At 48.6% G+C, this 26,330-nt stretch overlaps 1 protein-coding gene across 2 annotated transcripts in view; it reads right to left on the minus strand.

Annotated features, from left to right (window-relative positions):
* TENM2 (teneurin transmembrane protein 2) overlaps positions 1–26,330 on the minus strand; it is an 883,834-nt gene that overhangs the window by 114,163 nt on the left and 743,341 nt on the right. For both annotated transcript variants that reach the window (XM_036239731.1, XM_036239730.1), the window contains 3 exons: positions 20,291–20,485; positions 14,433–14,633; positions 12,689–12,874 (listed from right to left, as the gene is read on the minus strand). In XM_036239731.1, the coding sequence (XP_036095624.1) occupies positions 12,689–12,874; positions 14,433–14,633; positions 20,291–20,485 (582 nt within the window). The remainder of the gene's footprint in view (positions 1–12,688; positions 12,875–14,432; positions 14,634–20,290; positions 20,486–26,330) is intronic.

Here is a 26,330-nt window from a genome sequence, read left to right on the forward strand (position 1 = left end):
GCAGGGGGATTCTGTAGCAAAGCCCCTGAACCCAGTCACAGAGGGGCAGCGATGACAGAGGCAGAACTCCAATCGCTGCTGGTCAGGGTGACTCTCTTGGCTGTTCTACTGAAGGCAACTCAGAGATCTTTGATCCTGGCCCATCACTGCACCGCTCTAGCCCTTAACCCTGCTTCTCATGGCCATTCCTGTTCATCCACTGTGGCCAAAGAGGGGGCAGTCTGCTTGCTCTGCAAGGGAGACTGGGATCCTATCGGTCTAAGGAAGAGCGAGGGATATGGGGGCCCCTAGCAGCATGAACTATTAGACACATGTCCAGAACCCTAAAGACACTTATTTGGAGTTTCTAGGGTTGAACATTTGCAAGAGTAGCATTTCAGAGCATGGCATTAGACCAGTGTCCAATGCAGAGATGTGTTGTAATGGGTGTGGGTATACCATGCTGGGCCTGCTGAGAAGTCAGACGGGTGCACACACGCATGCACACAGAGACGTGTATACACACACACAAGCACACACGCACACGACAGGAATTAGTCACTGGCTCAGTTTGCCTGTACATATTGTTGAGATCTGGGGCTTGGCCGTCAACTAGAGCAGATGGAAGGAAGAGACGCCAGGAAAGGCAGCAGAGGGGCAGTCATGGGAAACCCTGTCCGTGTTTCTTGGGGGCAGACCATGGATTTCAACCAATGAGTCGACCTAGCTGCCTTGTGTAAAATACTTTCTATTGCTGCTCATTGTGTATCTGGGGCAACAGCTACCTGCCTGCTTCGTGGGGTTGCTGCGAGGCTGACCGAGGCCACACAAAGTCTTTTGAGCTCCTTGGAGAAAATTCACCAGGTAAGTGCAAAGCATCGCCATTGTACCATGGTAAGGAGACTCCCCCCGGCTTAAACCAGTCACCAGGAGAGTCGGGCAGTCAAAGAAAAGAAGCCAGGGCTGTCCCAGCCTCAAGCCAGGCATGATGTTCCCTAGCTCAGTGCCGACCCGCAGTGGAGACGTGTTAGTGGCCGCCGTCGGATGCCCCAGGTGGCTCCCACCTCGTCTGCATGGCCTGTCCAGCATTCTCACCAATTTTGAATTGCTTGCCAACATCTGGAAATCGGGAGACTAAGCGTAACAATCCCGATGTCTGGCTTCTATTGAGAAATAGACAATTGGGCAGAACTCGGCGACGTGGCAACCCTCAGCTGAAGGTGGTCCTGTTTGCCCTCCGCAGATGGGCATCACTTGGCATCCATGACGGCCCCTCACCGCCTTACACTCTGCTCAGCGCGCTCACGTCGTTCCAGCCTCGTCCACACGGGTGTTCGGGTCTACAACTCTTCCTGCCCTCCCTCCCCTTCCCACAGTCAACAAAGACACTGAATTTATAATGCCCTCATTATCCAAATCTAGGCCAACTCCCCTAACAGAGGAGAGGCCGCCCAACCTCCGCCTGCCGGGGGAAAGAGAAGAAAACTTGGTTTCTCCCCCCACCCGCCGCCAGTAATTCCACCTTGAAACCTCAAGGTTTTCTTCCTTGGAGATGCCCAAGCAGTAATCCAACTAAATTAGATTATAAGCGTCTGAAGGTTTTCATAATAAATAAAAATATAGCCCTAGCTAAGAGAAGGTAAGACTTAATTAACGAGTGTTATTTAACCAGAACAAGTTGTGCCCTATATAGAGGATTAAAAGATAAATAAGGATAGGAAGGAAAATAAAAATTTAATGAGTTGCCGTCTTCACTTGATTTAACTAAATTTCTGGCGTTGTTGAAAATATGCACGGTTATGAGGGAGTCATTTGTGTGCACCCACACAGTCTGACACCTGACTGCTTTCTTTTATTTAATTACGTTGCGTTACAAATGAACGGCAACTACCGTGTGAGGCTGAAGGCTTCCTTCTTCCTTGCATTGATCGCCTTGGGAGGCTGGGAGCGGGAAGAATGTGGAGGCGTCAACCGAAAAGTACTGGCAGAGATGCCAGGAAGGGGGTCTCGAGTCAGAAAACAGCGAAGTCTCACGAAGACAAAGCAGCGGGGGTCTGGAGTTCCCCGGACTGTCGCCCACCCCTCTGGGGACCACCTCTCTCTGCCCCCCGCTACCCAGGGGCTCACCCAGAGGAAGCAAAGGCTGCACCCGGCATCCATCAGGTGCTCAGCCGATGCTTCATGGATGAGCGAACACACCTGCCACCGCTCCGCTGGAGGGGGACCCCGCTGGGCGAGGACATGCCTGTGGCTCTCGGGTGTCTGCTTCTAACATCCACGTTGTTGCAACTGGAAGCCGGATCCTCCCTGGGCCATTTCTCCATCCCTCCCTGGCAGGCTCTCACGCTCTGTGTTCTCCCGTCCCTGGGCCTGTAACCAGGTACCCACGCTCTCCTGCACGAGTGGAGAGGAGGGGCCGGGCGCCTGGGTGAACACGTCAGGCTGAGCACCGACCTCTCTTTCTGGGGTGGCGCTAATGATTTTTCAGCTGACATTTATGGGGTGTCCACTCTGGGTCAAGTGAACTCCTCACAACAGTCGCACTTAGGCACTATTGCTCCCGATTTACAAGTGGAAAAACCCAGGTGCTGGAGATACACAGCTCGCCAAAGGTCACCGCACTTGCTGTGGTGGGGCTGGGTTCGAAGCCGGGCCTGTTAGACTCCGAGCTCCTGCGGTAATCCTTCTGCTACCCCTCCCCCCACAGCAGCCCCGCCCCTGACGCACGGTAACCACAACAGTAAAGCATCAGCGAGACAATGAGTGTTAACAGTACCCAGAGAGGAAGATGTTAGAGTCTACAAACACCATGTGGGAGATTTTGAGAGAGTGGAGTAGTGTTGTGTATGACGTGTTTCAAGCTGTTTAACCCTGGGCAGATTGTTTACTGTGCCGGGCAACTCTATGACACGCTAACATGTCCTGTATCCGACCCCGAGAGCAGGTTGCACGTGAACCGACGCAGCTCTTTCTTGGCCTCATTACATGGAAATAACAAGTTAAATCAGTGCACATTCAAAGTACGGCGAGAAGCCAATAGCAACACGCTTACGGGACCCAACTCGCCTGCCTTCCCCTGGATTAATAGGGAAACGCTAGTTTCTCTCACTGCCTCTGGAATCTTCCTTCTCTCTCCCTGCTCACGGGGATCGCAATCCCCAGTGCCACCTGGGCTTCCTGGCCTCTCGTGTACCTCGCGCAGAGACAACCTCGCTGCCCGGTGCCAGGGTGCTCTCTGCGAGGCCCCAGCCACCCGTGGCTTTGTGTTTCCTGTCGCTGGAGAGGGCTGTGTTGAGGATGCAGTCATGTGACCTGTGATCGACAGCTTGCTAGCTTGTTGGAAAAAAATCAGACGTGTCCTCTGTGCTTGTGAGGTGGCTATTTCATCATCGCTGGGGCCCCGCCCTCTGGCATCGTTGCTGGACAATCAGACAGGGCTGTCTGGCAGTTCGTCTTGAATTTAAGACATGATTTAAAAAAATTAAAGAAATGCAATTCACACGTATCAGAGCCCACGACTCTGCTTACAGCTTCAGACAGATGTCTCTTTTGGGCCAAGTGCTGGCCAACTTCATGGCTAATTTATAGGTGCGGCTGCGGCCACACTTGAAATGTGTGGCCCGGGAGTCTCATCAACTTCCATTTTCTATGAACAGCAATGATGTGGGACTTTCTGTCCCTGGGACATTGGTTAACCCTTCCTTTCTCTGGGGTCTGGCAGGATGCCGTTTTCGTGATGTATAGTTTCGGCTGCGCGGTGCCGGGTGGTTGGAGCGGTCAGCTGCCAAGATCTGAGCCAGAAACTTCTGGAAACCTGGGACCTGGAGGATCTGAGGCAGTTCTCTCTCCAGTCCTGTGACACGACCGTTAGGAGGCAGGAGAGCATCTGCAGGTGCTGGGGAAGGTGCTGGGGTCCTACCTGAGTCCAAACTGGGACTCAGAGCCGGGCTATGTGTGAAGACCTGTGAGCATCCTCCTCCAGCCCTGGGCGGGTGGAGGGTGACTGAGGGTGGGGGGCAGTGAGGAGAGGCAAAGAACCCCACGGTATCTGCAGCCCAGCCCTGCGACAAACCCTGGACGTCTACGAGAGGAGCTATAGGCAAAAATAAAAAGGGAAGGCTGTTTTCTCAAAGGAACATGGACTCGGCCGATCAAGTGCCCCGGTGTGGGGGAGGGTGGCACTCACTCCTCGGCTGTCAAATACAGCAGGGTTTCAGCAGAATGGGCTTGCACACCGCTGGCACGGACCCTGGCAGAGGGGAGGCCCTGCAGGGTTCCCCCGAAGTGAATTCTGTAGGCAGCAGGTTTCAATGAGGATGCCAAGCTGGAAGAATCGGAACAGGCTGAACGTGACCACGTAAGACATCACTGGAGACGTGTGGGAACATTTGGGGTGAGGGTGGCAGCTGAGTTGAGCCATGTCTCACGTCACCCACAGGTCTCATTTGACTAGTTTCCCTGACCACGTGGAAAAGTATATACGTCTCTGCTGAATTAATCTCCTCGCGTGGCACTTGACCAGAAGAGTCAACCACAGCCTCAACCGTCTGGGACCAGAAAGACAGGAACGCCACCACGGACCACGGAATGAAGCTGTTGGTGGAGAATTCCGTGGTGAAAGTGACCAGAAAAGATGGAGCAGGCTTCTTAAGGGTCTTAATAATAATAATAATAAAACCCACTGGCTCGTAGCTTTTCATTACTTTGCAGATGCTGCGTCCTATCTTTGAGGACCAAACAGGCCTCCCCCTTACTGATTACAGTGAAAATATGTTTTTAAGAACAAACACTTTACTTAAAACTGGGGATATTTTTTAATTAGAAGGAAGATTAACTAAATGCATTTTCTCTTGTAATTTAATCCATTCTAATTATCCCGAGAATGTTTATGATGAAATACTTCGCTTGCGCTGGCTGCTCCTTGTGCGGTTCCTTCATTACCCGTGAAGGAAAAGACCCAGAGATGGTCACTGACGGGGTGACCTTCCGTGCGTCTGATTACGGTGATGCACAGAAAGGATGAGGAGGAAAGCAGTACACCCCGACGTTGGCTGGTGGGTTTTCTCAAGGATGACGCCCTGTTTTCCACGGGCCATCAAGACGCGCCTTTTGAAAGGAGCCTGTGAGGTAATGTGCTGTCACAGAAGTGGCTTGGTCTGAGACCGAACCCCATCAGGCGGGCCACTTGGGAGTGTAAAACCTGCTTCTTACATGAACGTCTGGGGTTCTGTGTGGCTCCTGGTAACCCAGGAGATGAGCCAAGGCACTGCCAAGACTCCCCAGATGTTACCCACGGGCCTGGCTCCAGGGAGCACAACAATGCATTGTGGGAGGGATGAGGATGCTTGTGGAGTTTATTGGGCTGAATAGGGACAGACCATCAGTGAGAGTTTGGGTCTCCAAAGGGCACATGTGCGACTAAGTAGAACCTCCTGCGTTATTCCTTGGGCACAGCGACTCTGCAGATATAATTTTGTCGCCAAGATCCCTGGGGAATGAGATGGAGTGAGCGAAAGAGAGGCCAGGACAAGGTGAGAAATGCCAGGCTCCTTCGGAAAGGAGAACAGTATCCTTCGGAACTTCTCAGGAATTCGTCTGCGCTCTCACTTTGAGAAACGCTAGCTTACAAGAACTGACATTCTGTCCTACTCAGTAACAACAGAATGCCAAATGACTACTTAAACGAAGTCTTTTAAAACTGTATTCATTATAGAAATCAACCCAGAGTTTAAAACAAGTTTTCATAGACCTCTTGGGTCCCCCAGAGTAGGTCCAAGAGGTCTAGCTTGAGACATTGTGGTCGAAAGTAGCAAACTCCAATTTCACAGTAAGCCTCTATTAACATAAGGATATTCAGATATTTGACTCCATGTACAATTGGGATGTTTGGCAAAACAAGCAGGTTTAATTCCAGGTAAGAGAGGCAGTGTATGTTTTTCAGTAAGAACCAGATTCCAGCCACATTACACAACTTGTTCAGGAAATGAATAATGGGTAGGTGTTATTTTTGACATGCAACTAACTGCTTGATGGATCGAAGGCAGATATATCAAAAGGAGGCTGAAGGTAGCAGAAATGTCTTACGGAGACGTTATTGTGATAACCCTCCTATGCCTTTTAGTTTCCTGCACTAGTACTAGATAATGATGGTGATGATGGGGATGATGATGATGATAATGATGTCAGCTCACATTTACTTGGCTCTTACTCTGTGGTGGGCACGGTGCCACGTACTTCACATATAACTCAACGAGGTTATAGTTTTAGTATTCCCATTTTACAGACAAAGAGACTGAGGCACATCGACGTTAGGAAACCGGCTAGGATTTGATCTCAGTAGATGGACACAAAAGCCTCTGTCTTAAGCATGTCATTATCACGCTGGCATTGTCCTGAGTCCAGGAGAAGTGGACACACATCGCTGAGATCCTGTTTTAGCCCCTTCACCTTCTAGTCACACACAAATATAAATGGACACAATGGGGTCTGATCATTCAGATTGTGTAGAAATGGTTTACAATGCGCTGAAAGATTGGCTAGGTGAACCGGACACAAATCGGAGCTGAGATGAGCAGACAGACTAACGACAAAGCGCCCCTGAGCATCTTCAGCAATTCGACCACACACCGCCAGCTGCGCCAGCCCTCTGTCTACCCCTGTAATGCCCAGTGTGCATGATGGAGTACAGCCGGAAACGCTCCCTGCCCCTTAGAACAGCCCACTCATGATTTTGCATCGAAAGCATTAAAATTCTGGACACAGGCAGGTCCTTAGATATCATCTCATCCACATGTGTTCTAAATCCGGCCACTTACATATTGCATTCATAGTATGGGCAATATCTGCACTTACATTTACTTAATATTTTTCTTTACATTTACTCAGGCCCAACATCAGGAGCTACTGTCGCCGCACCTCTCGGCAATAATCCTAGTACGATCACGGGTGTGAGGAACTAGTTATTGTTTCCCCTAATACTTATGTTTAAAAGCCCTACAAAAGTTATTCAATAACATATACTTGGACGATCACAAAAAGTGTCTCATGTTTGTGGATCACACTCTGAGAGCAATTATGTGGCCCAACCTCCTCATTTGCCCCAGGGAACCTAGAATGTTCCTGGCAGAGTCAAGCCTAGAACCCAGATCCCCCCCCGTCCCCCCCCCCCCCGCCAGGTCAACCTATTCTCCATGACACCACAATGACCAGACAGCAAGTGATGAGAAAATGCCCACTGCAAATCCCTGAGGGAGCTCAGAGCCCTAAGGCCGCCTGATTCCTTCCCTGTTCGTGCCAAGTCTTCAGTGCGTGTTGTGCGAGCTAGAATTATAGACTCGGAAATGACAGCTCACCACACACACGAGGGCGGTGCACCCCGTGTTTTCAACAGCTCTCACTCTTCCACGTTTTCCTTTCTTTTGAGTCTGGAATCTTCCTCATACTAACTCTTTCCCATGGCTTTTCTGGTTTTAGTTCTTTGTCTTGGCAAAGTCAGTAATGTCAAGCTTTTTGCTCTTTGGGTCTGGCCCTGTCACTCTGGGCTACAAGTTGGCTTGCACATGAACGGGATCCCGTAACATGAAGGGGACAGTACAACGGGTGCTCAAGTCACTGTCAGCCCAGAGGGGCTCATTACATCGGCAGATACTACGAAATCACGTAGGGACCACCACACGGGAGGTTTCCATGTCGACTCCAGAACGGTTGAGCCGTCAAGTCGGGACAAACTTTGTGTCTATCCGGTCTGTCTTCCGAACGGATGCTGATCACCCCTCTTCAACGTCTAGGCCAGAAAGTAAGCCCCGTCAGTGACGAGAATCTCCCTGCCTATGGGGCAGTTTTCCCCTTTCACTGTGCTTCCCTTCCTGCGGTGAGGTGGCAGCGAGTTCCTGTGACTTCTACCTCCGGATCCTTGTTCTGGGTTCGGGCAAGAAACCTGAGCAGGCCGCTTGACCCAGGCTCAAAGAGAACTTCTGGGTACACAGTGCTTCGATGAGAAGGCTCACATTTTGGGCAAATTGTAGGGGGAAACAATCAGCATTGGAACATCTTTTGTACTTTGCTAAGAGGTTGTCTCTAACTTTTAACATGAAAGGCCACCCCGTTAGGGTTTCACTTCAACAAAGAGGAAGCTCCTAGGGCAGCTCCGAGTAAGAGCCCCCAGAGGGGTGGGTGGATCAGCCCATCAGAGGATTAGCTGTTCCCACAGACCTGGAGGTAAGAATGGCTCCACAGTGGTTAATTTCATCCCAACTTGATGTCCGCGTAGTCGTGGGGGCTGAAATGCTCCAGGACAGTCGCTGCCAGGAAAACGTTTCCATCACAGAACGAACCAGGAATGAGATGCACAAGCGGCTGTATTCAGTCGGAGGCTGGTTCGTTTGACAGCCGCTCTCTTCCCCAACCTGTTCCCTCCAGCCCCGGGGCTCGCTGCCTCTTGCACTGGGACCTGTCTACTTCTGATGACAATCACTTAATCAGCACATCAGTCGCACGGCTGGGTTTACCTTGGGTAAAGATTCATTTCCCTTATTAACACCACAAGAACCTACTTCTCCCCCAACCAATTAAAGAGGATAAACAAGTTGGAATAACTATTACAGGCATTACTCGCTGCCCAGACACCTAACAGTTCACTGAGGGTCGGTGCCCAGTGATGGTGGACTTATTCTACGGCTATGTTAGGTGGTATTACTGAGAATAAATGTCTGGACAGCCCACATTCAGGAGATAATAGCAACAACTCTCAATTAGCATTTAGCTCCCCTACCTTCTTCCACCGGCAACATGAATGTTGATTTCTCCCTGTAATTACCCAATTATTCTGCTCACAAAATACACTAACAACTACTCTATTTCTTTATAATATAAGAGATGCTTATCTGCATTTACTATAGTTGATAGTGATTTTTGACCTATTCTTTGATTCCCTAGGCCCTGGTATTACAGCCTTAGATGGCCTTCTGAAATTAAATCCCCTGTATTAATTAGGAGTAGTCGTGGTGGTAGTGGCAGGTTATAGAAAAAACAAAACAAAACAACAACCCATTTTGGGATCATATTTAAAGAATAAAGCTGTTCTAACTACGCAATGTGCCTTCTGATTTATTCATAAGAGCAAATGCAGGCTATGCAAAAAATGCGAATACATTGCGAAGATATACATGAAGTGTGCTTGATTTGGATGCAAAGCATATTTCTTATTTATGCAATTCTGTAAATTTTAGCCATACCTTATATTTAACTTGTTAGAAAGAGGTAATATAAGAATCGCTACTCGGTAGAATCTAGGCTACCAATAAGTTAACTCTAATGGTTAACAACAAAATGGTATACCTTATATTTAAATCTGTAGCCACGTATACTAAAGTTCCAAATATAAAAAATATAATTTGGTTGAAAAAATTTCAGATGTGCATTTGGCTAAACATGGATAGATCCTGGTAAATCTCTACCCAATTGTGTTAGAAGTTTGTGTCTTTACCCTCATCCTGTCTCCCCCTCTACCGTCTTGCTTCCTTCAGCAAAATAAATCTGGTCCACAGTGCTGATGTGAATTAGTCAGTGGACTATTTGCAATGGCCAGCAAATTGTCCCCCCATGACCTTCTGAAGACAGGCCACAGACAACCCAAGTACCCCAACACTAACCACGCAGTGCTCTGCCTCACCCCAAATCTCCCAATACGTTGTTTGCACTCTAGGTGCTATTTCATTCTTATTTATTTTCTATTTTCAAAATACAGCATTTGGGGATCTGCTTGGAAAGGACCAAAGGCCCCTTCCCTTTCTGATTGTCAGAATCCCCGAAGAGGACGGAATCCATGCTTGTAAATTGTGGCATTACTTAAAATGAATTGACAGGAATGTCTGCTCAAAATAAAGGATAAAATCCCCACGAAACAGCTCTGGGGCCAGAGGTGGGAAAGCAAAAGAAGCAATTATGTGCACAAGAACACCTCTGGATTCTGAATAGCACATCTTACCAACCAAGGTATGTCTGGTCTTTTTAAAATTTATTTTTTATTTTTTATTGAGCAACCCCCAGAAAGCACAACTATGGGGAGACATCATCTACCCTACAAATAAAACCAGAGAGCTCTAATTTCTCACAACAAAACACTTTGGTGATAAAGATCTTTGCCAATCACATAGCACCAACTCATAAAGACATGAGAGGTCATTGTTCTGAACAGGTGACTTGCCCAGATCACCACTCGCTGCCTTTGGGGAGCGTGACTTGGCATATACATTTGCATTTTCTCTGATGTCTCTCAAGAATATCGTAGTGCATGAAGATGTGAAACTTGAACCAAATACTTCGTTGCAGAAATACCTTTTTCTAATTCATCTCACCCACAGGGCTAGCAAGAACAAAACAGCTCCTGTGTTCTCCTGCTGCTATATCCTCAGCATTTTCTATTGAGACTGAGTCATCATTTCCCGCCTCATTTCCAAAGGCCCCAGAGACACTGCAACTCAACTGCAGTTTTCTCTCGAATCCATGTGGTGATGCCTGCACCTTTGTCTTCCTTTCTCTTGGCCCTTGAGGTCCTTCAAGCCAGAACTGGGCTCCTCCTAATGCAAACACTGACCCGCCCCTCTCCTTTCTCTCTCCATCAAGAATTGCACGACTCTCTAATTCAGGTTGGCCATTTTTTTTTTCCCCCCTGCAAAGAGCCAGATAACCAATGGGTTTGTGGACTATGAGGTCTCTGTCCCAATCATTCGACGCTGAGACACAACGTGGAAGTTGACAGTACATCGCCAGATGGGTGTGGTTATCGGCTAATAACATTTGTTTATGGGCACTGAAATTTGAATTTCACATAATTTTTAAGTGCAAAAGATATTAAAAAAATTTTTTCAACCCTTAACCATCAATGTAAAATCTATTCTCAGCTTATAAGCCGTCGAACAACAGGCAGCAGGCCAGATTCGGCCCTGCGGGCCGTGGTTTTTCAAACGCTGCTCTGAGGTGTCTGGGCTTCCCTGTGAGCTGTTCCAGAGCAGAGATGGGTGGTAGGGAGAGAGTCAGCAGACATCGCTGCGAGACACTAAACCTCGGCAGATGTGGGAAGGGCAGAGCCAAGGGGAGGTGAAGCTGGGTTGTGTATGGAGAGAAAGTAGGATTTCCTACCTGGAGGTTATTGGTGGGCAAGCGCTCTTTTGTGGGGGAAGACTGGGAGAAATAAAGGTATAGGGGAGGGGAAAGTATGTATGTCACAGAGGGCATGCAAAAATACATCAAGGGGAACGTCCCCGACAGTGGAAGCTATTGGGAAGAATTGTAAACTGTCTTGTAGTGGGCTGTGCACATCCCTCCCTTGAAAGTCTTTTTACTTCTTTTTACGAGACTCTGCAGGGAACTGAAGATGGAAGTGGCTGCGGGGGCGGGATCTGGAGCACCAGCGAGAGATTGCAAAAACCATTCACTGCCCACAGGCTGTCCCGGCAGGGTCCCAGTGCTGTGGCTGTGGCCTGGATTGGCCCGCTGCCCTTGGATGCCCAATCAGATGGACCTGGGCGAAGTCTCTGCAGAGAGCACTTTCTCTCTGCGTAAGCACCCAAATGAACAGCATGGGAAACTGAGTCTGCTCTCACGAGTCAGCCCTGGGTAAGCTCCTAACCCCCGTCTCTCACTCCAGGTGGACGATCGGTGACTAGGGTTTGGGGGATGGGACAGAGAGGACAACCCTCAACGTGATGGCTAGAACCAAAGTGACTTCAAGGGGCAAATCAGGAGTTTGGAGACATCTCTGGGCATTTTCATGCAAGCAAGTGAACTAGCCGGCTTGGCATGAAACGATTCCCAGACTTGACTTGATTGAACAACAAGTCTGAAAACCAGAGGCAGAACGGGGGTCATCCGAACTGTTTGAGAGACGTGCAAAACCAGAGAGCTGTGGCTTCCTTCACCTCAATGAAAGGGGAAATGGAATATATTCTGTCCAGTATTTTCCCACCTTAAAGCACAATAATGCATATACAATAAAAACATTGCATATATAATGCAATAATAAAAAAAAGAAAAAGAAAAAAAAAAACTTGAGAATTATTACTTCTCAACAAGAAAATGACTTTTAAAAGCCATTCTCCATCAGGGCTTCTCTAGAGAGGTGGCTGAGGATGGGGACCAGAGGAGATGTCTGGTGAGGGTGGTGCTGATGGGGAGAGTCAGGAGCCCCAGAAGGAAGCCTTGTCTAGGGCCAGCAAGAGGGTGCTCGAACCTATTTCAGTGGTACTAGATCCAGGAAGCCTGGGGGTCCTGCCTGCATCCGACCTTGTCTAGAAAAATGAGTTCAGCTGTTGCCAGCGAGAGGGATCCAGTGATCCAGTCAGCTGGGAGGACATCAAAAAAGGGGTGACTTACAGACCACGGTCATCCGGGAGCTTGAATCTCCAGGTCCCAACAGTTTCCCATGCGTGTACATTTCTCCCGCCCCGAGAATAGTAATTTGGATAGATTTTCTTATTTGGTCCCTTTCCTCCCAATCTCGGATTCTGGAAAGAAGGGAAAGCCTTTTCTAATGGGGGACCTCGCCTTTCCCTTCGCGGTCCCCTTGGGGATTTGCAGAGGCAGCAAGAATGTTGGCAAGCACTGTGTCCCCGAAGGAATAGCCGGCGGCAATGCACGACCATCACTATCGATCTACGATTTATGAAAATAAAGCAATATGTGCCTGTTTCGGTGCCTGCCGTTTGCCTACCAATGGTGCAGTGTTCACCATTCCAGCCCTCTCGGCATTCACATTTGCCATCTTTACAGGTCCCGTGCTCAGTGCAGCGGGGGTGGCACACGCGCTGGTCACAAGCGGCGCCTGTCCAGCCCTCTTCACAGCGGCAGGCTCCCCCGATGCAGACGCCGTGCGTGCCACAGTCTACTGAGCACACTTCTGGAAGAAAAACAATGGTTACAGCTCAACACCTCAGCTGGACAAACCCTCCACGGCGGCCAGACCATGCGCACGCCCGGGTCCCTGGAGCAGGCCCCATGGTCCAGCACTGTGTGACCTTGGAAGGCCTTTCTCTCCACTGGCTGGGGACCGATCTGTTGCTATGGATGTTCTAGAGCAGTGGTTCTCTGGACCAGCAGCATCACCGTTACCTGGGAACCTGTGCCTCGGTTGGACCTGCTGAATGAGAAACTCTGGAACCGGGGCCCAGGAATGTGCTCCGACACACCCTCCGGGGGTCTTGATGCTCACTCGAGCGTGAGAACCAGTGTTGGGGAGCTGAGAACCCCGCAGGAGATCAGACAGTGGCCACGCAGCTTGGCCGATGCCTGGGAGAGGCCGACTGGGAAATAGCTGTGAATCCTGACTCCCTAGCCAGCTGGGATGCTCTCCCCTTGAGAGCCTGAACTGGACCAGGGTCCACCGGGACCCCACAGCTCCATCCCCATGGTGGCAACGAGGACCGCTGTGGCTGTTTAGCGTTTACACAGCCTCTTTCTCGAAGGAGCTCAAAGTCTTTTGTGGTTGGGGAGGAGACAGACAGACAGACATGCACTCTCTGGCGTTCCAGACCTCTCACGCCAGGACAAGCAGACATTCATCCTTAGGACAGACCACTGAGGGAGGGGAACCAGGCGGGGGAGGGGCGTGACTCAGGCAAAGTCACAGCACGTCACTAGCACAGTGGGGCCTCGCCTCTAGGGCTCCCCTCCCCTCTCCTCCGCAGAGTTTGGCCTGGACCAGAGCATCAGAGCTGAAGCCAGATTCCAGTAGCTTCCAAAAGAGCCCCTTTGAACCTACTCTCCTCCTTCTTCTCTGTTGGCAGTGAAATAATAATTTCTTCCCCATTGCAGGCGAAGCGTCCCATAGATTCCCTCCTGACTGCGGCCTCACTGCCCAGGGGGAGGGGCAGAACGATGATGCCCTGCCTGGACGGGGCTGGTCAGTGTGAGCGGAGTCATTCTCGGGAAGGCTGGGGCTGCCTTGAACCATTCCATTTTAAGGTCACTTGGGAGGGGAGACACACGCTCTCAATTTTAGGGAGAGAAAGTGCGCAGCACAGCTTCATTATCCGCCTGTCACGGGAGCTCCGCGGAGCTCGGGCGGCCTCACGCTGCACCCGCGGGAGCCTCTTGGCTGCTTTATAGGATGTTCCACTCAGCTTGCCGGGACCGAGCTGTCGTGTTTTGTTTCCTGGTACCTTCGGGAGCATACATCAGAAAAATCTACAATGCAAATGGAAGCGGCCCCCCGGCCCCTCCTCTATGTGCAGTGAGGGACCCGGCGAGGCACAGGAACCGAGGCAGTGGGTTTTTTGTTTCTCAAGGACCACAGACTACGTGACAGAGGAGAAGAGAGTTAAGAGACCCGAGTCCAATGGCCCAAAGGCCCTAGGATCCCAGCTGAGTGTGAAGAGTAGCTGCCCATGCGTTTGGGCTCAGGGAAGGTCACAGGACAGGCGTGTTGGGGAAAGTGAGGAGAAAACGCCTCGTCTTACCAACGGAGCAGTCGGGACCCATCCAGTTGGGATCGCAGCTGCAGAGGCCGGTGTCGGGGAGGTAAGTGCCGTGCCCGCTGCACTGGTCTGGGCACTGGACCCTCGCCAGCTCACAGTTCAGGCCGCCCCAGCCGGGGCTGCAGAGACACTCTCCGTTCACACAGACCCCGTGGCTGGAGCAGGTGGGATCCAAGCAATCGACTGGAAAAGACGAACAGGAAAACAGCATCACGCATGGGGGACGGGCCACGAGACACCAGCTAACACCGGTTCCTACCCCCTCGCAAGCAGCCGGGGCAGCCAGGTCGTACTGACGTGGTCCCTTAAAGAACTGAAGACTTGTTATTTGTCAGAACACCACATCTCAAACTTGAAGAGAATGTAGAGAGAAAAAAGGGAACTTCTCAAGCAGAAAGAGGAGGAATCAGACACAGAGGTGTGCCATTTATGTTTGAAAACCTTGCACTTACTAACATTGCTGTTTGGATTGAGCCAGATCGGAGGTTCTACGCTTGGAACACAAATACTGGTGATCTCTCTGTGTGTGGCAGGGCCAAATCCAACTGCCCCTCATCACCGGAGAGAAGAGGAGAGAGGCTGATTCTAACTTCACTCATACCTGACTTCAGAAGGTAACAAAAGACCCAAAAGAAAACCAATAAAGTTCATCAGTGACTGACTTTCCAAACGGTTTCACCCAGGCCAAGTCTAAAATGAGTTTCCATTTTCCAAGCACACCTACTGAAGGAGTTAGTAAATGTGCAGGGAAGAAGAGGTGACGTTGGGTGTGGAAACAGCCCAGTGGGGCTAACCTTCCTGCAGGGAATCATGCGCACCTCGGGTGGGTGAATCCTGTTAGCCGTGGCACCGACCTTCCATCAGATAATCGGACTACTTAACGGTCAGATTCTGGTCGCTGTTGTTCTTGCCAATTTCACGGTCTGATTGCTTGACCGTCTCAATAATCAGAGTGGGTATATATATCCAGTGGGTAACTTGAAGATTATTATTCTGAAATCAACTCACAGTGAGAAGAAAAGTGAGCTGCCTAGGCCAGTTCTTGAGGACAGGACTTTTTGTGTGAGAATGTGACCCCAAACTTCAGACATCCATCCAGCCAAGGGTTGGTTACCAGGGTTTTCTAGAAGACCAGCCCCCTTAGGTATTCCTAGGAATTCGGAGACGACGGGTCTGCACATCACCGAGTCTGCATGGCGAACGGTGGGTGCTCGTGAGGGGGTCCGATGTTTCCTTGTGGATCAGCAAAGCAGGGAGGTCTCATCACCTTACTTGACTAAGACATACCTTCCCTCCATTTTAACAGCTTGGAAATCCTAGATGAAAGCATTTGCTTCTGCCATCACCTGAGGGCACAGCCAGCTTGAGACCTCTCCCAATGTTTCTCTTGAGGTCTTTGGAGCACATGGATAGCGTAATTCATTCCCTCCTGCGGGTGGCGCCATCTCGTGGTTCAGATTCTCGGAGAAGATTTTCATTTCTCTCCCCGCCCAATGCCAAGATTAAAACATGCTGCCCGGCAGGTGTGGGTGTGGCTCAGTGGATTGAGCGTCGTCCCATGGACTGAGAGGTCCTGGTTCCATTCCTGGTCAGGGCACATGCCCAGGTTGCAGGCTCCATCCCCAGTGGGGGGTGTGCAGGAGGCAGCTGATCGATGTTTCTCACATCGATGTTTCCATCTCTCTCTCCCTTCCTCTCTCTTAAAAAAAATAAACACACACACACAAATAAAACAAACTTGCAAGATTTTTGACCTGTAAATAGTTCATCATGACACCGAGAGCAATCCCTTGGTCCCAGCTTTTTGTAGGATAGTGTCTTTTTTCTTTCTTTCTATGGCATACACTATAATGGTGTATTTTTAAATTGATACATTGGCTCAAAATACATTATTTAGATTATGCATGCCAGGTGGACATCAAATTTGAGGAATGTGGATTAGAAATCACAATATTCCATGAAGTTTCCCAAGAGCACCCCTCCCTTGAGGCAAAAACAAGACTTTTCAGTGTTAAAAGATGTTTCTCAGGATTCCAGGTGGATATTCTCAGGAAGATATTATTTATGGGATCCGTGTGAAACTATTTGAGCCACGGGGAAACAGAAGCTACCATTTTTTGTTTGGTTGTTTGTTTATTTTTAAAGCAGGAACACATTCTCAGAAAGGTGCATTTGAGTGATTTATTATTAGTTGAAGCTGTTCTGATGATGTTACTTGCTCTGGTTATAATCACTTGAATGTAGAATTCATTGTCTTGGGGATTATAACTCCTGATGATAGGAACCCTTCTGATTCTTTTGAATGTGCTCCACTCAGGATGGTGGGGCACATCTGAATGTAAATGAATGACAGGTTCCATCACATAGAAGACATTTGCAAGAAGACTGTGTAATGGCTTTGGTGTCTCCTACCTCCCACGTGTTAAGGGGATACAGTAGCTGCTCAGTGCACAGTCGCTATGAGAATGAACGACAGACATTGCTATAAGCATTTGCTGTGGAGGGGACACATTTCCAGTGCGAAGGACTGACAGGAAAAATGGTGTTAATAACTTCTCCTTTGGGGATAAATGCTGTGCCAAATATGAACTAATTCATTCAGAATCAATCTTTTCCACGTTCTTCTAATAAAAGAAAATCCCTGAGTTCTAGTTTATATCCTGTCCCCATTTCTAACACAGCAACGTTGAAATGTACACAAAAATATCTCATGTGCCGTGCGTCTCCGAAATCACCCTTTGTTTACAATTACCCACTTAAAAGGATTGGTGAGGTGCCAAGAGCAAGGAGCTTTAAGAAAAACCTCAAAAACTATATCATCATCTGTTTCTCAAAAGGATGAAATCAAAAGTAATATACAAAAGAATAAATAAAATGGCATTTTTCTTCCAGATAAACGAGCTCCTCCTTCTTTATTCTGAATTACAGTATGAAGGAAGGAAGGAGAGCCGCTGAGATTTATTAGCCAGGACTGGAATGTCATTAAAAGAACCATTTATTACATCTAGAAATATGAGCCAACCCTTCCTCTGGTCAGGGATACCAGTAAATATGCCCTCCGGGCTGTATAATTACAGCGGCTGATGGAGTAACTCCGTTCAGACTCTAAGAGGGGCAGTTTCACTCTGAATTTTAAATTTGGTTCCCATTTCATAAGATGGTCTTGTGGCCACGTCCTCAGAGTGTCTAGCAGGCAGGAGGGAGGACAGCATTTTACGAAGCTTTATAAATAGAAACAGTGTTATACTTAAAAGGGGGACAGTGGCCTTGACCAGCTAAGTACCATGTGCCTTATAGCACCAGCCCCCTGGCAGCTGAAATCATTAGAACTCATTTAGTCCTCAGCCCTCCATAGGTTTGATAAAAATAAAAAAAAAAGGTTGTGAGTGCAGTTTCCATCCCTAAGGATGAAAAAGGAGGCCAAAGAGGTTTACAAACAATATGTACTATAAACCCCCGAAGAACCACGAATTACATTTCTGAAGTTAAATGTCATTGAAAAATGACTCAGCCGTGACACGGACATGAGAACATGGCTGGGTTGAACCAATGTGTCACTTTCTCCCTCATCCCCTTCCCACTCCCCCGGACGCCAGTAAGCGAAACCTCACCACGTGAGGTTGCACGTTCTCTCGTGCAAACGTGTTCGTTGTGAAACCACGTGAGCGCAGCAGAAACGGAGGGGGGCAAACTGTTTGAACGTCAGGACTCTGACGAACATCGGGAATGAAAACAGCGAAGTGGAAGCAAACGTGCTGACCCAGACACCCTGGTCCCATTCCCCAGTCTGAAAACCGCGGACGAGCCACTCGCTTCGTTCTTTTTGGGGAGCTTCGAAATCGATCGACGAGATTTCACCCTTTTCTAACGATCTGCGTGGCTTCCGGGTTTTGTTGGATGGTTCATTCATTCTGACCATGTAAGAAAGACTGGCCGGGGGAGTAGGGAAGTTGAGAGTCACTTGAAATTCCACTCATGCAGGTATGTGCCATCTTTCCTGGAGGGAGAACACTCGAAGATGGGCAGTGTCACAGGGCTGCATGTCCCGCTTGCCAAGTGATGTGTGCCAAAGGTCGTTTCCACCTTTCTTGTCATATTCTTGGCCTCTCCCCTGTTTTCAGCGTGTGCAGCGTTGCCTCCCGTGATCCATTGATCTTTAAGAACTTTAACCTTTCAGGCAGGGTGATTAGATCAGTACTTCCTCCATCCCAGCTCCCAGCTTCGGTTTATGAAGCAGACAGAGGGAGGCTACCTTTATAAGAGAGGAAAACATATCTATAGAGTCGAGCAAGCGAAGATAGGGGGTGGAGGTCAGACTTCGGGGCCTCATTAAGGGCATTAACACTGACATATAGAAAAATCTTAGAAGAATCATGTCATGGAAGCTGACTCTTTGTAGCCGTGTATCTAAAACCGATGAAATGGGAGATTCCACTAAAGGAGCCTTTGTGTGTGTCTCTTAGGACAAGCCATAGTCATGACTTTGTGGCGAGGGCCGGGATGATTGGTTACTTTGTATAGAACCCTGGCAATCCACAAATTACCCTATAGGGTAGGACAATGGGTTCACTTGCACCTGAGAACGCCGGAGCACCTGAGGTCCTTCCTTATCACCTTGGCAGTCAGAAGCTGAGAGAGAACACAGGGTGTCCAGCTGGGACTTCTCTATGGGGACATCCTGGGTGGGCATCTCAAGCTGTTTCACATGGAGTAGGCAGCAGGCTTCACTTTTTCCCTGAGTTTGTTGGGTGAGCTGACAATTCTTTTTCCACTGAGAACATGGGAGGGGAAAGGCTGTTTGAGATGCGTGGAAACATTTCAGTGGGAGGTGGACGTGGAGGACCTAGGTTCTCACCTCTCTAGCAACTGTGGCTGCTTCCTTCTATGGACCACATTCTGGAAGGGCACACACAGAGCAGGAGGCTGAGGGCACTGGCCTTATCGGTACCCCAGGTGCTCCCAACACCCTGGTACCCAGTCACTCTCTGAAAGAACGAACCGAAGTAACCAGGACGAGTTAGAGCTGGCTTCTGAGCACCTCCAGAGAGGGGCTCTTCCTCCCGATCTCCGAGCTGGTCTCTGGTCTTGTTTTGCCAGGAGTCAGTTTATGGCGTCCCTGGGTTTTTACCCAGGTGTGCTAGAGGCCACGTCAGTGTGTGTTCTGGTGAACTGTTCAGGGTCAGGAGCTCGCGGCTCTCCGGCAGCTGTCCCCAAACTCTGCAGTCATAGAGAACCAGGGTGACTTCCCCTACATGGCGTCTAAGTGACAAGGACACCGATGGTCTTTCCAGCCTCACTGCTTTCTAGTGGTATTGATTTTTGCAGAAATAGTTACACAGAGATATATGTATATATGTATGTGGGTCTTAGGTTATCAGGAAAAGTAAAGAAAACAGAAACCTTCTTTTCTGGATAGCTTTGGTAAGTCCTGATTCAGAAAAGAAGGAAAAGAAGCAGGAAGGGGAGGAGGAAGGACAGAGGGGAAGAGAAGACAGAAAGACAAAGGCAGAGGAAGCAAGTTAAAGAGGAAAAAAAGGAGAAAAGGAAAAGGAACTATAACACACAAAAATACCAACACCTTCCTTCCAGAACCATTCCACAAACCTTCTGTTTGTGACAACTTAGGAAGTCCATGCAACAATACTGTATACAAAATTATATCGAATGCAAACTGTAATTGAAAAATACAATTTAAATTAAACAAGAAATCCATCAAAGCCCAGGGGTTTGAAGTTTTCTGTGCAAGATGGTTAGGTTTCCTTTGCCGAGCGTAGGGCCCGGGCCCAGGCTCGAGGGCCCAGGTGCGGCCAGCGCGCCCGCCCAGCGCGCCCGGAGCGTACCTTCCTCACAGTGCTCCCCTTTGTAGCCCGCAGAGCAGACGCAGTTCCCGTCGATGCAGGAGCCGTGGCCCCCGCAGGAAGGCTCGATGCACTGATTCATGGGCACGTCGCACTCGGCACCTTTCCAGCCGCTGTAGCACTGGCACGTCCCTTTAGAGTACTGGCCGTTCCCGCTGCACAGGACAGGGCAGGCAGCTGCAAGACCAGAGACAGAGCACCGGGTCATGGGGACCAGCGCCGAAGGGCTGGGTGGGCTCAGGAGGCAGAGCCTGCCTGGCATTTCGGCTGAGCTTGCACGGTTCCAGGCCAGGCCTCTGGCCATGGAGGTGCAGAGCCGCCGTCGAATAATCAATAGCCATCACCACCATCAGCAAAACTGTAACCCATAACTGCAGCCGCCACCAATTAAACACTTACCATGTGCCAGGCTGGGCTTAGAGCGCTTTATGTGCAACTTATTACATGATCATCACGACCCCTCTACGAGGTGGAGGCTAAATCATGGTCCTGTTTGACAGAGGAGGGGCAGACTGGTGAGTTAGGTGGTCGAAGTCATGGAGCTCACGGGTGGGGAGCCGGGTGGGGAGCCAGGTTGGCCCGACTTTAAGCTGTGCCCCTAACTAAGCTATATGGACTCGCAAGGTGATGTTCGTTTGGGGGATCAGAACCCGCTTTGCTGATCCTTTTACCTTCAGGTTTGTTGACTCCTATTCCTGACAGGTTTATGTTTCCCAAAAAGGAAGGGAGACGAGCTAAGGTTTGGTACCATCTCTCCAAACCTCAGTTTCCTTATCTAGGCCATGAAGAAACGATTGCATCTAGCGCCAAGGGCCACACGTGTAATAAAGCATAAGGATGCACTGTGCCTGGCCTATTAAAATGACAGGAGGGAGAGGGCAGGCTGGAGACAAGACCTCTTGAGCAGTTCCCAGCTCAGTCGGGACCCTCTGCTTCTGTTGGGGAGGTGGCGGAAAATCAGCAGGGACTGTCTGAGAGTAGCAACAGTTTTCCCCCACTGGGCCTCAGTCGTGCCGATTCCGCCCTTCTAAAGACCGCGAGTGGGGTTTCAGTGGTCTCCTGCAGGCTCTGAACTTCTCACCTCCGGATCAGTTCGCCAAGAACCTGTTTCCAGCCTGGCTTCTGGTGTGGGCCGAAAATGGGGACATGGCTCCAGGCTACAGACCTGGCACTCAGAGACCTTCGGGAAGGACCCATCGAGATGCCTCGCTGAGTCCCGGTTTCCCCGGGGTCTGGAATGCACAGGTTCTAAGAATTCAACAGGTGCACCACGATGTGATTACGCATCCAATCAGATCTCTCTCTAGCCAACCGCCCCGCCCTGCTTTACCAATCCCCTCTTACTGTCTTCTTTCTATTTCAGTTTTATAGTAATTAACTCTCCTTCTGTGGATGTCTGATTTCTCCAAGATATCGTAAACGACTCGAGGACAGGACCAGGTTCATCGTGGCTGATCCCCTAGGTGCTGCATCCATCAGTGTTGGCTTGATTAAGGAAGTGCTCCTCCTACGTTCTGATAATCAGAGATTCCCCAGGGGTAAGGTTATGAGCAAGCACTGAACGGCCATTAATGAAAGACGTAGACAGACCAATGTCTGCAGTGAACCTCTGCCTGTTTTCTGGGGAAGTACATGTTTTACCTTAATGGTAAGCTGACCTAAAACAAAATCATCCTAACGGTCCACCTATGACTGAGGGGATATTCCACCAAGAGGTGGAAGAGGATAGAAAGGAAGGAGTGAATAATTATTGTCTTTATTAATGGATATAATACAGTTAGGATTGTTTTCTTTATTCATACTGAAATGGTTTCTCTTCTGCATACACTCCAAGTGGTGGGGGGAAAAATAAAAAAGGATTGTCTAAAGGATGGATTTTATTGAAAATCAGGTGCCTGGGAAATCAGATTGAAAATGTGACCTATTTAAATGACTCAGGGGGAAAAATGGAGAATAGTTAGGTCGGAGAGTTCTCCATGTCTCCATGTAGCCTTCCTTCGATGTATTTGCCGCATGCGTACCAGGACTGTGGTAAAAATGCAAAACATCGTGATGCTCTCTGGAAAGTGGGGCACTGGGTGCCTCAGATGTCGTGTTAAACAGCAGAAGGGGGGTCAAGAGCAGTGAAGCTCTCTAGGAATCCTTTTGCCATGGGGCAGAGAGTGCCAATGCCAGATGAGCGACCTCCAGTGGTCACTTGGCTGACCGGCATGAAGAATACCTTCCCTTGGGTAACTGATTCGTTCTCAGACATAACTCAACCCAGAGCGTCACAGTATGTAAGGCTCAGTCTAGATCTCCTTGAAGAGATTGGATGGGAAATGGGGATCTCCTGTATTAATAATGCTGCTCATATTTTTACTATCATTAAGTCAAATGATTTTTAAACATCAGGTTATAGGACAAACAATTCTGACTTTACACCTTGCCCAGTAATAATATGGAATAGAAGTGGAGCGAGCAAGGGTTCGGGTGCCAGAAAGGACTGGGTGCAAAACCTAGCCCGGCACTTACTGTGAGATTTTGGCAAGATTACTGCACTTCTCTGAGACCCAATGTCCCCGTCAAAAAATTGTCTCTCGGAGATGATCAAGAATTAAGTGAGGTCGTGGGTTCAAGGACTCAGAACAGTAACTGACACCTGGTTTGAGATGAATGGATACTCTGTCATGAATTTCAAACTGACTTCAAGGGTTAATAGCATTAAAAATATTGTAGGTCTCCAAGGTGCACACACACATGTGCACACACATATGTACACCCCCCCCCCCCCCCAGCACAGAAGAGTATCAGATGATGCTCACGGAGAGCTCCCATCTTTTTCTTCCCCCAGCCTCCTCTGGCTGTGGGCGGTAGGTGGTTCCGGAATCATGCGTAGAGTGTTTCATGCGCCCTCCCCCTTCTTAAAGGCTTCCAGGAGCAGAACATTGTGCATTCAAGCTTCTACTTAAAATTAATTAAAATGTTTGTACAAAGTGACTATTACTGTTTCACTAAATCTAGTAAATGGAAGCGCTAAGAGTCCTGCAGAAGAAAAATAAATTACCGTTGTCACTAACGACTGACAAGTTAACAGGCTGATGACAAAAAAATGACACAATTTAGATTCACCTAAATGGTGTAAAGCTCATTTTAATGATCAAGAGACAGATTTTTTTTTTCTTTCCACCAAAGTTCTCTGTAAGGGGTGAGACGAATTATCAGCGTTATTTACTTGGTGGGAAGTAACAGAACAAACCACTCATGTCTGCTATTTTAAGACCAACAAATCCTATCTGCTTGGAGCTTGCAGCAGAGAGAATATCTGAAGAAAAGGTAGAGAGGGCTTCATCATTCAGGCAGAGGGACATGTCTGCATTGTGACAAGTCATTTGTGGGCTGGGCCAGATGAGCAGAGGGAATTTCAAATAATGTATCTTTTAAAAATGACTTGAAATCTTATTGAAAACTCCTTTGGAAAAGAGACTTGGGAATACTCGCCCCTAGCACTCCAGGTAAATTGTCAAAATAGCACCAACAATCGGTTGCCTTGCAGCCCAGTTAGTGAGGAAATGTTAATGGAGAACCTAACAGGTGCTAGTAGCTGGTCTGCTGGCAGGAAAAAATGATGGAGGAATGAAGATGCCTCGATCTTCCAGAAGCAACTGAGGATATAATGTTTGGGTCATGGAGGTGATGCCAACCAAGTTCAGCATCCTTGAGACCAAAACTGACCCCCCACTGTCCTTCCAGACTGGACTTGGCTGAGTGCTGAGCAAAACGATGTTAGTAAAGTAAGTTTAACTTCTTGGTAGGTCCCTGCAATTGGCAACCCATTTGGTAGACAATGAAATTTGACCTCTACTGTACACTGTACTCAAAAAAATAAATTCCAGGCCAGCCAGTGTGGCTCAGTGGTTGAGTGTCGACCCATGCACCGAGAGGTCACCAGTTCAATTCCCGGTCAGGGCACATGCCCAGGTTGTGGGCTCGATCCCCAGTAGGGGGTGTGCATGAGGTGCCCAATCGATGTTCTCTCTCATTGATGTTTCTATCTCTCTATCCCTCTTTCTTCCTCTCTCTCTCTCAAATCAATAAAAAGAAAAAAAATTAATAAATTCCATATACACTAAAGATCTAAATAGAAAAAGCCCTACAAAACTATTAGAAAAATACTGAAGACTAATTTTATTTTCTTGGGAAGGGGTATATATAAGGAAGACATAAATTCTAGAAGCCAAGAGGAAAAAGAAGAAAGCTCAGATTGGAATACGTGAACTTTAGATCTTCTATATGATGAAGAACACTAGGCAAAATTAAGGGATGAACAACATTGGGAAGAAATGGTTTTCAACGCATTTTACAGACTAAAGCTTGATATCTGAAATACACAAAGAGTGCTTACGAATCAATACAAAGAGACGAATAAAAACCTGAGCGAGGACATATAAACATAAATATAAATAGCCAATAAAAGTCTGAAAAGACAATCAGTTTCATTAGGAATTAAATAAGTACAGATAAAAATAATGAGAGAGAATCCTTGGCACCCCAGGTCGGGAAAAAATGGAGAAACCTCTGAAAGACAGATAAGCCCGATGCTGCAGCGGCCGAGGGACATGCTCTGTCCAACATACCTGGCGGGGCGTAGCCTGTCACTCCCTGGATAGCTCCCTACCGACCTCATGGCCTCAGTATTCCCTCCCTGTTAAGTGGGCAGAGCAATAAAGGACTTCTTGTGTAGAAAAGAGTGAAGAAGTTAGAAAGCAGAATGAAGGAATGATGATAAAAAGACAAATGCAAAGATCTACAGCCATTCTAATCACGATGGTCACCCCGACCCACACAGCCCCCCAGCTTCCTGCCCAGAACACTCACACACCCTAGTGTCTCCACCAGCCCCCACTGGTCTCAGTGGGGACAGGCTCCAGCGGGACCCCCGAGAAGGGAGGATACCCAAGGGCGCTTCTGACAGCCAGGGGCAGAGTGCAAGTTCAGGTGCACGGGCTTCCTCACTCTGCTCTGTCACATGGCACATTAATGAGCAAGGAAGAGATTCAGAGAAGAATTTCCAGAAGGACGAGAAACTCATCAGGTATGTCAGGTCTGTGACATTCAGGCACCATGTGGGGAAGAAGCACACGCTGACTCGAGCACGAAGGTAGAGACGCTTTAATTAATCCGGGGTGAATTTAATTGCTTTAGTTAAGTGGAAATCGGGTTAAAAATGATGCAGAGCATGCTGGGGTGTGTTAAAAACATGACATATGAGCTGGATGAATCGATAAATTAAAAGTGCACAGATGTTTTAATTAAACCCAGGGAAGTTAACTAAGATCGCAAGAGACTTTTAAGCCTATGATTAATTCAATTCATTTAAAATACCTGTAGAGATACGGGGACGCCTCCATTTCGAGAGTTATAAAAGTTCTCGATCGATAAGTGCTTAAGCTGTTTTTAAAAAAGTCTTCGGGTTTTTCTGTGCGTGCGTGTGACTGAACAGCATTAATTACACGATGAATAGTTAAATTCTTCAGAGTATACAGTAAGCGTTTTTGCAGCCTAAGCCCGACGGAAGCAGCTTTTTATTCTTATTGTGATTCAGGCATTGAGATGAGCTTGCAAGTTACTGGTGTCCACGTGCGTGGAAGCTTCCTGAGGACATGGGCGGCGGCGGGGGGGGGGGGGGGTCTGTTTATTCACTGCTGTCAGGCTGCCCAAATTTCTTTCTTTCTTTTTTTAAATCCTCACCTGAGGATGTGTTCATTGATTTTAGAAAGAGAGGAAGGGGGAGAGAGGTAAGGAGGGAGGCGGGGAGGTAGAGAGAGGGAAAGAGGGAAAGAGAGACCCACACACACATCGACGTGAGAGAGACTTGACCGGCTGCCTCCCGCACCGCCCTTGTGGTGTACGGGAGGACGCTCCCGCCGGCTGGGCCACCCTGCCAGGGCGCCCTTCGCTTTCCTACCAGCTGTGTGACTGTGGACATTTTTTTTTTTTATCCTCACCCGAGGACATTTTTCCATTTTTTGTTCAGGCAGAG

This window comes from Molossus molossus, unplaced genomic scaffold (assembly GCF_014108415.1).
Source record: "Molossus molossus isolate mMolMol1 unplaced genomic scaffold, mMolMol1.p scaffold_m16_p_4, whole genome shotgun sequence".
NCBI classification, from domain to species: Eukaryota; Metazoa; Chordata; class Mammalia; order Chiroptera; family Molossidae; genus Molossus; species Molossus molossus.